Source organism: Ahaetulla prasina, chromosome 3 (genome assembly GCF_028640845.1).
Source record: "Ahaetulla prasina isolate Xishuangbanna chromosome 3, ASM2864084v1, whole genome shotgun sequence".
In the NCBI taxonomy this organism is placed as follows: domain Eukaryota; kingdom Metazoa; phylum Chordata; class Lepidosauria; order Squamata; family Colubridae; genus Ahaetulla; species Ahaetulla prasina.
The window spans coordinates 85,194,806-85,207,342 of record NC_080541.1 but is presented as its reverse complement, the minus strand read 5'-3'; the positions used below and the strand labels follow the sequence as shown (position 1 = coordinate 85,207,342).

At 40.0% G+C, this 12,537-nt stretch overlaps 1 protein-coding gene across 1 annotated transcript; it reads left to right on the top strand.

The window, feature by feature from the left end:
- The first annotated feature begins 6,744 nt into the window (after positions 1-6,744).
- On the top strand, positions 6,745-12,250 carry LOC131195856 (leukocyte elastase inhibitor-like). The gene is made up of 7 exons (XM_058178137.1): positions 6,745-7,066; positions 7,211-7,395; positions 7,904-8,041; positions 8,695-8,812; positions 9,994-10,136; positions 10,662-10,829; positions 11,504-12,250. Exons 2-7 carry the CDS (start codon positions 7,228-7,230, stop codon positions 11,909-11,911), a joined length of 1,143 nt encoding a protein of 380 aa, XP_058034120.1. The 5' UTR covers positions 6,745-7,066; positions 7,211-7,227; the 3' UTR covers positions 11,912-12,250.
- The last annotated feature ends 287 nt before the right edge of the window (positions 12,251-12,537 follow it).

The following is a 12,537-nucleotide window of genomic DNA, read 5'->3' as shown; positions in this document are numbered from 1 at the left end:
TGGGCAGTGGAAGGCAAATGCCCAGCCCAGCCCTTGAGCTCCCAAGGCACTGGGACTCTGCAGCCCAGCCTGGCTTCCCCAGAGGGCGCCCAGCTGTGTTTACCTCCTGCTTGAGGCTGCTGTTGCTGCTGTGCTCACTCTCCTTGGCCAGGTTGCTCATGGTGGGTGTGGGAGGGCAAAATGTTGCTCAGAAGAAGCCCATTCCCTCTTCATGCGAGGATCCAGCTTTGTAATTTAGGCATCCTCAGCAATAGGATGGGAAACCACCAGAAGGCCATGGGGAGGGGATGGCGAATAGGCAGCAGGGCGGCTGGTGGTCAAGTTCTAAGGCAGGAATTCCTTCAGACCCTCCCTCCCTCCCATTCCCATCTCCCTCCCTCCATCCCTTCCTTCTCATTCCCATTTCCTTCCTTCCTTTGTGCTCAGGAGAGGAACAAGGGGAGGGGGAGAGATTGGCAGCACTGCCGGTGACTCTGCCACCAGCGGCCAAGGCTTTTCCAGTGAGGTGCTGCACCTGCCACTTCAGGCCTATCCCCTGGGTGTGCGCACAGGAGGTGATGAACGCACAGCGGCTGAAGTCCTGGGTGAAAGGAAAGTGCTGCAAACACACAGAGGGCGGGACAGCGAATGCCCCTCACTGGCTCCAGGGCAGCTCCACGGATCGAAGGCTGACTATTCCAGCCCAGATGGCTGCCACCAAGTATTTCAGTTTTTTCTTCTGATAAATTTACAGATATTTCTAAAATGTCTGTAAATTTATCATAATAATTTACATAATTTGCAGACATAATTTACATAATTTACAGTAAATGTCTGTAAAAACCGTCTGCGCACAAAATCCAATCGCGCTTTCTATAATTTTGTAAACAGCAAAGTTAAAGACTCGAGATCCATCCCACCCCTAAAAGGATCTAACGGTAAAGAATGTAATGATGAAACAGTTAAAGCAAATCTCTTTAACACATTCTTTGGCTCAGTCTTTGTTAACAGTAATGGCTCACACCCAAAATTCCCCAGTCCTACCAAAAATGATTACGACGATCAACACAAATAGATTTCACAGAAAATAATGTTGAAAAGGCCCTTTGCAGACTGAATCCGTCTCTATCTATTGGACCTGATGGTCTTTCTTAAAAAAGCTTTCCACTGTTACAGCAAAACCCCTAAGCATAATCTTTAAAAAATCTTTCAGGAACAGCTCCCTTCCCAAACTATGGTCACTAGGCACGGTCCTAGTTGAAAATTACAGACCAATTTCTTTATGCTGCGTCACCTGCAAAGTAATGGAATCAATCATCAACCAATCCATCAGCCTCTACCTTGAAACAAACAACCTACTCTCTAATAAACAATTTGGTTTCAGGAAAAAATTATCCTGTAATTTAGAACTTCTTCACTGCAAAAACATATGGACGACAAATCTTGATCAGGGCAAAGCAATAGATGCAATATACCTAGACTTCTGTAAAGCTTTTAACTCAGTGGTACATGACAAACTTCTTCTAAAACGAAAATCCTATGGCATCTCCGGGCCCCTCCATAATTGGATAACAGCGTTCCTGTCAAACAGACACAAGGGGTCAAAATAGCCAATGCCCTATCAAATCCTGTTCCTGTCAATAGCGGTGTCCCCCAAGGCAGCGTTCTAGGACCAGCACTCTTCATATTATACATTAATGATCTCTGCGACCATATTATAAGTAATTGTGTTCTCTTCGCCGATGATGTTAAACTATTTAACACTACCAACAATGCGGTTACCCTTCAAAAAGACCTTGACTTTGTGTCGGAATGATCAAAACTTTGGCAACTCCAAATCTCAACCACCAAATGCTCTGTCATTGGAAAAAAAAATCAGAACACTAAATACAAGCTTGATGGACATTACCTAGTAGATGACCCTCACCCTGGCAAAGACCTTGGAGTTTTCATATGAAACGATCTAAGTGCCAAAGCCCACTGCAACTACATCGCCAAAAAGGCTTTAAGAGTTGTAAATTTAATCTTGAGTAGCTTCTTCTCCAGAAAGATTACACTACTAACCAGAGCATACAAAACATTTGCTAGACCAATTCTCGAATACAGCTCGCCTGTCTGGAACCCACACCTCATTTCGGACATTAATACAATTGAACGTGTCCAGAAATAGTTCACAAGAAGAGTTCTCCACTCCTCTGATCACAACAAAATACCTTATGCCACCAGACTTGAAATCCTGGGTTTAGAAAATTTAGAACTCCGTCGCCTTCGGCATGACCCGAGTATAACTCATAAAATGACCTGCTACAATGTTCTTCCTGTCGAAGACTACTTCAGCTTCAATTGCAACAATACACGAGCACACAATAGATTTAAACTTAATGTTAACCGCTCCAATCTTGATTGCAGAAAATATGACTTCAGTAACAGAGTTGTTAATGCCTGGAATGCACTACCTGACTCTGTGGTCTCTTCCCAAAATCCCCAAAGCTTTAACCAAAGACTATCTACTATTGACCTCACCCCATTCCTCAGAGGTCTATAAAGGGCGTGCATAAGAGCACCAGCGTGCCTACCGTTCCTGTCCTAATGTTCCCTTTGATTGTATCCAATTTGTATGGTTATTTCATGGTTATACTTATATATACTATTGTGTTTCACAAATAAATAAATAAATAAATAAATAAATAAATAAATAAATAAATAAATAAATAAATAAATAAATAAAAATAAAATTCTCTTTCCACTTTGTCATCACAGGGTAACGAATGTAATTTAACGAGGAAAAAATGAATCCAGAATCAGGCTGAAGTGTAATAAAATTGACAAAAGTGAAGGGGCTCTGAATATCTTCTTAAAGCTCTGTAGATAATATTTATAATTGCAGTGAACATACACCCTTTATTATAAAAGATAGCAATCCTTTAGATTTATTTCATCATGTTGCTCTTGAATTTTCCTCTGTAAAACAAAAGTATAAACAATTATTACTATTTTTAATCTTGTGAACTTCCTTCAGATCTGCCCCTTTTTTCTGTTTGTCCTTTTATATTTTCCAAGAAATAAAGTGATTACTGTATCTACATTCCATTTCACCTACATTCCACTCTACATTCCATTCTCAATCACCTGGCAGGTGGTTGAGAAACGACCAAAATTTTCTGAAAATATATTGGAGGTGGCGTATAAGAGAATAACAGAATTGGAAGGGACCTTGTAGGTCATCTAGTCCAACCCCCCACCCAAGCAGGAGACCCTACACCTTTTCTGACAGATGGCAGTCCGGTCTGTTCTTGAAAGCTTCCAGTGGTGAGGCTTCCACAACTTCTGAAGGCAATTAAAATTTGAAATGATATTGGGGCTGCCCGACTGCCATTTCAGAAAGAAAGGGAGAGAGGAGTAGAAGGAGGGAAGAAAGTAGGTACGAAAGAGTTGAGAAGGAGGAAGGGAAGTAGTAAAGTGAAGGAGATGAAGGAGGGGAAAGTAGTAGAGGGTAGAGAGAGGTGGTGAAGAAAGGAAGTGGCAGTCGGGCAGGCCCGAATCAGCAATAAATAAAAATTAATGATTAATGATGGACAATAGACAATAAATATGATGTTGGAAAATGGAAATATTTTTTTTTATATATTAAAAAAAAATTATTACTATTTTTAATCCTTGTGAACTTCCTTCAGATTTGCCACTTTTTTCTGTTTGTCCTTTTATTTTTTCCAAGAAATAAAGTGATTACTGTATCTACATTCCATTTCTCTGGCAGGTGGTTGAGAAACAACCCAAATTTTCTGAAAATATACTGGGGGTGGCGTATAAGAGAATAACAGAATTGGAAGGGACCTTGTAGGTCATCTAGTCCAACCCCCCACCCAAGCAGGAGACCCTACACCCTTTCTGACAGATGGCAGTCCAGTCTCTTCTTGAAAGCTTCCAGTGGTGAGGCTTCCATAACTTCTGAAGGCAAACTGTTCCATTGGTTGATTGTTCTCACTGTCAGAAAATTTCTTCTTATTTCTAGGTTGAATCTCTCTTTGATTGGTTTCCACCCATTATTCCTTGTCTGGCCTTTGGATGCTTTGGAAAATAAGTTGACCCCCTCCTCTCTATGACAGCCCCTCAAATATTGGAACATGCTATTATATCTCCTCTGGTCCTTCTCTTCATTAGATTAGCCATGCCAAGTACTTGCAACCATTCATTGTATGTTTTAGCCTCCAGTCCCCTAATCATCTTTGTTGCTCTTCTCTGAACTCTTTCTAGAGTTTCAACATCTTGTTATAGTGTGATGACCAAAAGTGGATTCAGTATTCTAGGTGTGGTCTTACTAAGGCTTTATAGAGTGGTATTAGTACCTCACTTGATCTTGATTGATCCCTCTGTTAATGCAATCCTAAATTGTTTTGGATTTTTGTCTGCAACAGTGCAGACACTGTTGGCTCATATATAAGTGGTTGTCCAGTAAGACTCCAAATTCCCTCTCACAGTTACTGGCATTAAGTCTGGTTTCTCTCAATGTGTACATTTAGTTTGTCTTGCCAAGTATAAGACTTTAATTTTCTCTACATTGAATTTCATTTTGTTAGTTAGGGCCCAGTGTTTAAATCTGTTAAGATCCATCTGGATCTTAAGCCTATCATCTAGGAAAATAGTCACTAACCAGTGGATGTGACTTAATGAAATGTGTAAGTAAATATTAGGAAATGAATAAAAATTATGAAAAAAGAACATTCGGGCATTTAAGTAAGAAAAATGTATTTGAATATATTGAATTGTATAAGATATGATATGGCCAATACTCTGTTCATAAATCATGTATGTGTATAGGGGGGAAACTAAAAAATCAATAAAAACTTGTTCTTAAAAAATGCAAGTAGCGCTTCGCACCAGGCACTTTCTCTTGGGCCTCCCATCTGGAGGCCTCACAAAAGCAGAAAGGTAGGCCCAAAAGGCAACTGAGCCTCTCCCCCTTCCAGTGGCCTGTGGGATTTAAAATTATGAATTTGGTGGTCCATGAGGTCCAAAAGGTAAGAGACCCCAATCTAGGGTCTTGGCTATTCCTGCCAACTTAGTGCCATCCGCAGTTTTAATAAGTCCCCCTTCTATTCCCTCATCCAGATAGTTTATGAAGATATTGAAGAGTATTGGGTCTAAGATGGAACCTTCTTGTACCCCACTGCTTACTTCCCTCCATGTAGATGTAGTACCCTTAAGGACTATGCGTTGAGGATGATTTGACAGGCAGTTACAAATCCATCTGATGGTGATGCTAACTATCTCACTTTTTTCTAGCCTACCAAGAAGTGGGCTGTGGTCTACCTTGTTGAATGCCTTGCTGAAGTCTAAATATACTATGTCCACAGCATTTCTCTGATCTACTAATTTGGTCATTATGTCAAAGAATGAAATAAGATTGGTTTGGTGTGATCTGTTTTTAACAAACTGTGCTGACTTCTAGTTATTACTTTACTCATTTCTAGACATTCGCAGATGTTTTTTGATTATTTTTTTCCAGTAACTTCCCGTGTATTAATATTAGGGTGATTGGTCTGTAGTTTCCTTGGTCTCCTTTTTCCCCTTTTTTGAAGATGGGAACCACATGAGCTCTATTCCAGTCCTTTGGGAGTTCCCTGATGCTCCAGGATTTTTGAAAGATATGGTACAGTGGTTCTGATATGACCTCTGCCAGCTCCTTTAGAACTCTAGGATTTAATCCGTCAGGTCCCAGTGAGTTATATTCATCAACATCAGACAGGTGTTCCCTAACCATATTTTTGTGTGCTTGTTTTAACTTTTATTTCTAGTCTATCTATGGATATATCATTGGTTCAGGTTTTCTTAGGCCTCACAGCCGTGAGAACTTGACTTAACCTTTTTCAGTGCTACATGACAGAAATGATTTATGGTACCCATAGCATTGCATCCTCAAGTTAAGTTTTGCTTTCCCTGAGTTAGGTTTCTAGTTTTGCTTTCCCTGAGTTAGGTTTCTAGTTTTGCTTTCCCTGAGTTAGGTTTCTATTCAGGTGAAATGTATGATTTCTTGTAAAACAGGTGGTATTTTGCTAACACGTATACTCTGACGCTCGCTGATTGCTAACTTTCTATATGCTGCTTGCTTGCTTGCTGTAGTTACCCCTCCCTGTAAAAACTGCTTAATAAAAGGGGACACAACATCGCCCCGGGCCCTCCCCCTTTTCGTGCTCTCTCATCTTGAAAAACTTCTGGTGTGGTGTCTTTTATTCGACTTCTTTCGTCCTTGCGAGGACCCCCTAAATTGTCTTGGCGAGGGCTGAGACTCGTTCCTGCGGGAACCCAGGACAACATCAACAGGGAACCTTGGGTAACAAATACGTGTTGCAGACCAGCTGCGACATCTATCTTTTGCAGCTATGTTTTTGGTAGGTGGGGCTATAGATTCTTTTTGCATGAAGACAGATGCAAAGAATGAGTTAAGAAGCTCTGCTTTCTCTCTGCTGCCTGTTAACTTCCTTTGCTGTTTCCTTGATCTTTTTTCTTGTTATTTATAGGTTGAAAGAAAGTTTAATAATTATCTTTGACTTTTGTTTTAAAACTTTGTTCCTTCTGAGCCTTTGCTTTCCTGACTTGCTGACAAGACTACATATATTGGAGCCTTTAAGAGCAAGTTCCCTTCTGTAGGTTTCTCACCCCCGCCTGGCTTCTGCTGCTACTTTCGGTTTTCCTTCCCTCTCCCCCACCCCCGCTTCTCCCCCTCCTCTTCGCTTCTCCTTTCCCTTCCTTTCCGTTCAGTTCAGCGACCTTGTGCAGCTGTGGGGGGGTGTCTAAGTGCGTTTACTGGAGGCGTTGTGCTGATGTGAAGAAATAGATAGCAACCCCGCCCTTCCTCCTACTCTCGCTCCTCTGAAGCCTTCCAACTCTCCAAGCCTGCCTGGTTCAGATCTCTTCCCCTACCAGCCGGTGAAGGTCAGAGTCCCAAGGCGCTACCGCCTCGCCAGTTCCAGAGCCCCCCGCCCCCAGCGCTCCCTTCCTCGCAACGTCAAGACCCGGGATCTGTGCGGCTGTGGCTCTGTGAGCATCCAACCCACCTTCAGCATCGCCGCTGGTCTTCTCTCGGCAGGTAAGGGCGGCTCCCGCGGCCGTCACTTGTTGCCCTTTAAATCTTGCGCTTGCTCTCCGGTGGTCGTTGCTCGGGATTGGTACTCTGATTTTTACAGGTGGGTCGGGAAGTAATTTTCTTTCTTTGTTTCTGCTTGTATCCAAGCTTTTCCGTTCGTCACTATGGATAAACTGGCTGATGCAAACTCGCAGTTTGCTCTGGATCTTTTCCAAAAGTTGAAGGCAGACCACCCAACAGGCAACGTTTTCTTTTCTCCGCTCAGTTTATCGTCCGCCCTGGCCATGGTCGTCTTAGGGGCCCGGGGTAACACAGCCTCGCAACTCTTGAAGGTCAGCAGAGATTTTTCTGACATGTTAGCATAGCTGCTAGAGGAATTGTGGCTCTTATTTAAGGAGAGTTGTATTTTAAGTGCTGTATATTTGAAGGACTGTCTCTAGTACGGAGAAGTTATGTTTGGATTTAAGTGAGACGGAGAGTCGATACAGATTCTGTAACTGATATCCTAAGATAATTTTGAATAAAGCAGCTTTTTTTTCTCACTTCCCCAAGACACAATATATAGTAAACACATTCAGACTTTGGTAAATCCCCAATTTTCACACACACACACACACACACACACCCATTGTATTAATCTTACAGTATGCGCCTCGATTAAGATGAAATTTAAGTCTGCAAAGAGTGGTCCCTCCTACTCTTTGTTTATGTATGCTTTCTACCTGTGAGTGTGTAGATTTCTGAAATGTCTCCATTGTTCTTAGACAAAATTATTTTTGCACTAACCCTAATTTCACTTTTGTTATTGGTACTAAGTTAGGACTTATCTTTTCCATGCAGACACTTCATTTTGATGGTGTTGAAGACCTTCATTCAGTATTTCACGCGCTCAATGCTAAAATTAACCAGAGCAATGCACCTTATATTCTGAAACTTGCTAATAGATTGTATGGAGAAAAAACTTTCAACTTTTTGTCTGTAAGTAGATTGCTATATAATAAACATCAATCTGTGCCACCGGAATGGCTTTATAGATCAATTTCAAATTTTATTAGACTATGATATTCATCAATACAGTTATCCTTTGCTTTAAGTGAATCTTTAATCTCTCTTAATTAGGTCTGCTATGGTCAGTCCAGCCCAGAGATGATACAGTGAGATCCAATCACATCCAGTCATTCATTTTCTTACACCTAATGGACAGAATCTTGCCAAATGAAGGTTGTAGACACCTAACCTACTCTATCCTGAGAGATTCCAGGGTGTGGCTACCCTGAACCTCTTCCCCCATCCCCCTCCATTTTAGGACTGCACAGTCTCTTAATCTGGGTGTTTCTCTCTGGGAAAACTTGGTATTTTGCTAAAATTCCCCCACCTTACCCCTCACTGATTCTCCAGGTGGACATTCCATCACAGCTTTGCAATATGCAGTTTTACAGGTTCATTGTATCACTAATTGATTGAAAATGATTTTATTTATTTATTTGTTGGTTGATTATTACTTGTTTGTTTTTTCATTTATTTATTAAATGTAAATGCTTTCCTTCTTGCTATCCATAATAATTCTATTTATTTTATAATTTTATAATTTATTTTATCATTTGTGAATATTATATGTCTTATTTTGCTAGGATTTCCTGACGAGCACCCAGAATTTGTATGGAGCTGAATTATCCACAGTAGATTTCTCAAATGCTCCAGACAAGGCAAAAAAGGAAATTAACCAATGGGTTGAACAGCAGACTGAAGGTGAGATTTTTTTAAAAAAATAACAACTATAGTTTTATCTTTTCTTGGGTCTACCTCAGGGGTGTCAACTCATGTCATCATGGTGGTGTCACGTGACATATCTGGACTTTCCCCCCCACTTTGCTAAACCACATATGGGCGTGGCCAGAGCGTGAAGCATCTGGCCACAGTCCATGGGTTTGACAGCCCTGGTCTGCATAATAGTCAAACCTTTACTTTCATTTTCCATAATGCTGCCATAAAATACCAATTTCAGGAATTGATAAAAGAGAAAACACAATAATAGTTTGCAGCAGTTAAACTTACAGAACTGTGGTTGTACAGTGGTTAATAATGGATCAAGTCAGCAGCCCGTAACTTGATAAAAGGTATTTTGGGTTTGCCTAACAAGTCTAGTGAAAAAGAAAGTTTGCGAATAACCCACAGATAATTACCGATTTGATTGCTTTGTCTTTATAGAAATGGCTAGTTTATACTATTATAGAAAAGTAAAAGTTGAGGTTCAATGTTAATGCTTTATTCTATTGCCTTTCTAGAAAGTCTCTGGAGCCTGGGAAAAGCAAAAAATGGGCTTACTGGTCCCACAGGAAGTCGGCAAACAGGCCGTTTCCGACCTCCAGAGGGCCTCCAGGGCAGTGGAGAAGGCAGTTTCACCTCCCAGGCTCCTAGAAAGGCTCTGGAGCCTAGGGAGGGTGAAAAATGGGCCTAACGGGCCCACTGTGTCATCATGTGCCAAAAGTGGAGCGAGCACTGGGGAGTCTTGCGTGCATGTGGGGGAGGCACATAGAATTATGGGTGTGGGCAGACGCGCACGCGACCCCCCCCCCATGCTCCCCCTGTTTTTTGGCACGTGCTGGCAAAAAGGTTAGCCATCACTGGTATAGTCTCCTGCTTGAGCAGGGGGTTGGAGTAAAAGACCTCCAGGATCCCTTCCAGCTCTATTCTGATTGATTGATTGATTGATTGATTGATTGATTGATTGATTGATTGATTTGATTGATTCTGGAGATGTAGCACCTTAAGCACATGACAGAAATGGCCAGTGCCATTTACAGCATCTTTTGCTAATTCAGGATTTTTTTAAAGAAAAATATTTACAAGATAATTGCAGAGGGGAAATGTACATTTAAGAAGTGCATTCAGATTAATCTCATAATTAACAGTGAAATTTCTCCATCAAGGTAAAATCCCAGAGTTGTTACCTGAAGGATCCATCAATGAAATGACTAAATTGGTTTTGGTGAATGCTGTCTACTTTAAAGGCAGCTGGGCAAAGCCATTTAAAGAAAAAGATACTGAAGACAAGCCTTTTAGACTAAATAAGGTAAATGATTTTTTTTGTCTCTCTTCTGTAACAAAAAGCTTGTTGTTTAGGCAGGTGTAGCAAGAGCCACTCTCATGAAGCATCATCATAATCCTAACTTATCTGTAGTCAAGTTTTTGAAGCCTTATGTCAGTTCCTTTGACACTAATCACTAGTAACAAATCTCAACTTTCCCATAATTCCATTCTGAAATGTTTTTGGGAATTAGTGGGTAACTTGTCTATTTGCTCTAATACATGAAGGAAAACAATAAAGCAGTTTTTATTTATCTTTATACTATAAGTAGGTTTTTTTCCTGATTTTTTTTTTAAATTGGTTTAGATGTTCTGTTTATCCTTATCTGGAAATGCATTTCATTTAGCTTAATAGAGTTGTATAATTCCAAAAAACAGCTATATATTAATAAAGTTTTGCAAAGACTCACTTTCCAGAACTAGTTCTATCAATTTCAGCATATACATACAAAAGCTTTATTTCTTTGTTTTTTGATAAGCTCTTCACTGTAATATTCTTTAAATAATGCAGACAGAAAAGAAGAATGTGAAGATGATGTTTCTGAAAAAGATACTTCCTTATGGTTATATCCCTGAATGCAAGTGTCATGTGCTGGAACTGCCATACAAGGGAAAGGATCTTAGCATGATCATCCTTTTGCCTGACAGCATTGAGGATAATTCCACAGGCCTGGAACAGGTGATTCTATTGTTTCCTGCTAGTGCTAAAAATTATTGTCCTAAACAAAATTATTCTAAATACGACATGGATACTTGATAGGATCACCCATACGCATAGACAAAGTTGTGGTTTATGTGATGCATTGAGTGGCTCCACAGTGAGGTTCTGAAGAGAGGCTGCCTTATCCTGGGCATCTCCAGAAAATCTTCAAGAGTTCTCTGCCTTTTTGTACCAGAAAAGAATTGAAAACAGATTAGATCTGGATTAGATTTAAATAGTTTCTTAAATAGTAAAGAGTAAGGTATCTATAAAATAAGTGCTTTTTATGTTACCTTTGGACAGGACAACCATAGTTTTGCCTGAAAATACTTTTTTAAAAATTATGTTTACTACTAATAATGTTTATGCTATAAACTCTGCATTAATTTTTTCCCATCTGAACATCTGTTAAAGCTGCAAATAGTTTAGCATGTGGCAGAAACCATCTTGCACTCAGTTCAATGCCATATTTTTATTGTCTGCCATAGAGAAAGACCATGTCTGGGGTAGAGAAATGTGCTCTCTGGTGTTGCAAATTCATTCATATTGAAGTCAGAGATGTTCTGTTTTTCAGCAAGGAGTTTCTCTGTGCTGAATGCAAATATTGTGGCACAGTGATGCAAATGATTACTTCTCTCTCTTTGCCTTTTTAGCTGGAGAAGCAGCTTACTTTGGAAAAACTGCAAGAATGGACACAGCCAAAATATATGAAATCTGGCGCTGAAATCCATGTACATCTACCTAAATTTCAACTGGAAGAAAACTATGATCTTAACTCTTACTTTGCAGCATTGGGGCTAGTAGATGTGTTTGACAGTGGCAAGGCTGATCTGTCTGGAATGTCAGGAGCTCAGGATCTCCATGTGTCTAAAATTGTTCACAAGTCCTTTCTGGAAGTAAATGAAGTAGGCACTGAAGCAGCAGCAGCTACTGTTGTTACAGGTTTGGGTTGCTGTCTGCTCATGGGGAAGGATTTTAATGCTGATCATCCTTTCCTATTTTTTATCCGTCATAATCCAACAAACGCGATACTTTTCCTTGGTAGATTTGCTTCTCCATAAAGAGTATTATAAGTCATAAAACCAACTACATTTTTTGCAACTACATCGCAAAAAAGGCTTTAAGAGTTGTAAACTTAATCTTGCGTAGCTTCTTCTCCAAAAAACACTACGCTGCTAACCAGAGCATATAAAACATTTGCTAGACCAATTCTTGAATACAGCTCACAAGCGTGCCTACCATTCCTGTCCTATTGTTTCCTTTCGTTATAATCAATTAATATAGTTATTACATACTCATACTTATATGTATGGTTATATATTGTATAGTTATTGTATGCTTATGCTTATATATACTGTGTGACAAAATAAATAAATAAAAAATAAATAAAATAAAATAAACTTCCAGCCTCCTATAATGTACACATTTCTCTGCCTGCTTGAGAGAATTGCCATGAACGAATTGGGTTCCTCCAGATGTTTTCCATCTTTGATTTTCTTGAACTCCTGAGTCTGTTAACAGGTTTTATGTGACACCCCTGCTCTAAAGAGTAGCCATCTCTAATCTAGGATTTTCAGGTGTGTTTGATGGAATTCCTTAAATTTCCAACTGGCTAGGAATTCTGGGGATTGTAGTTTGAGCCCTTGGAAGCCATCAGGCAAAGGTATTTGTAAAACGAATAACACAT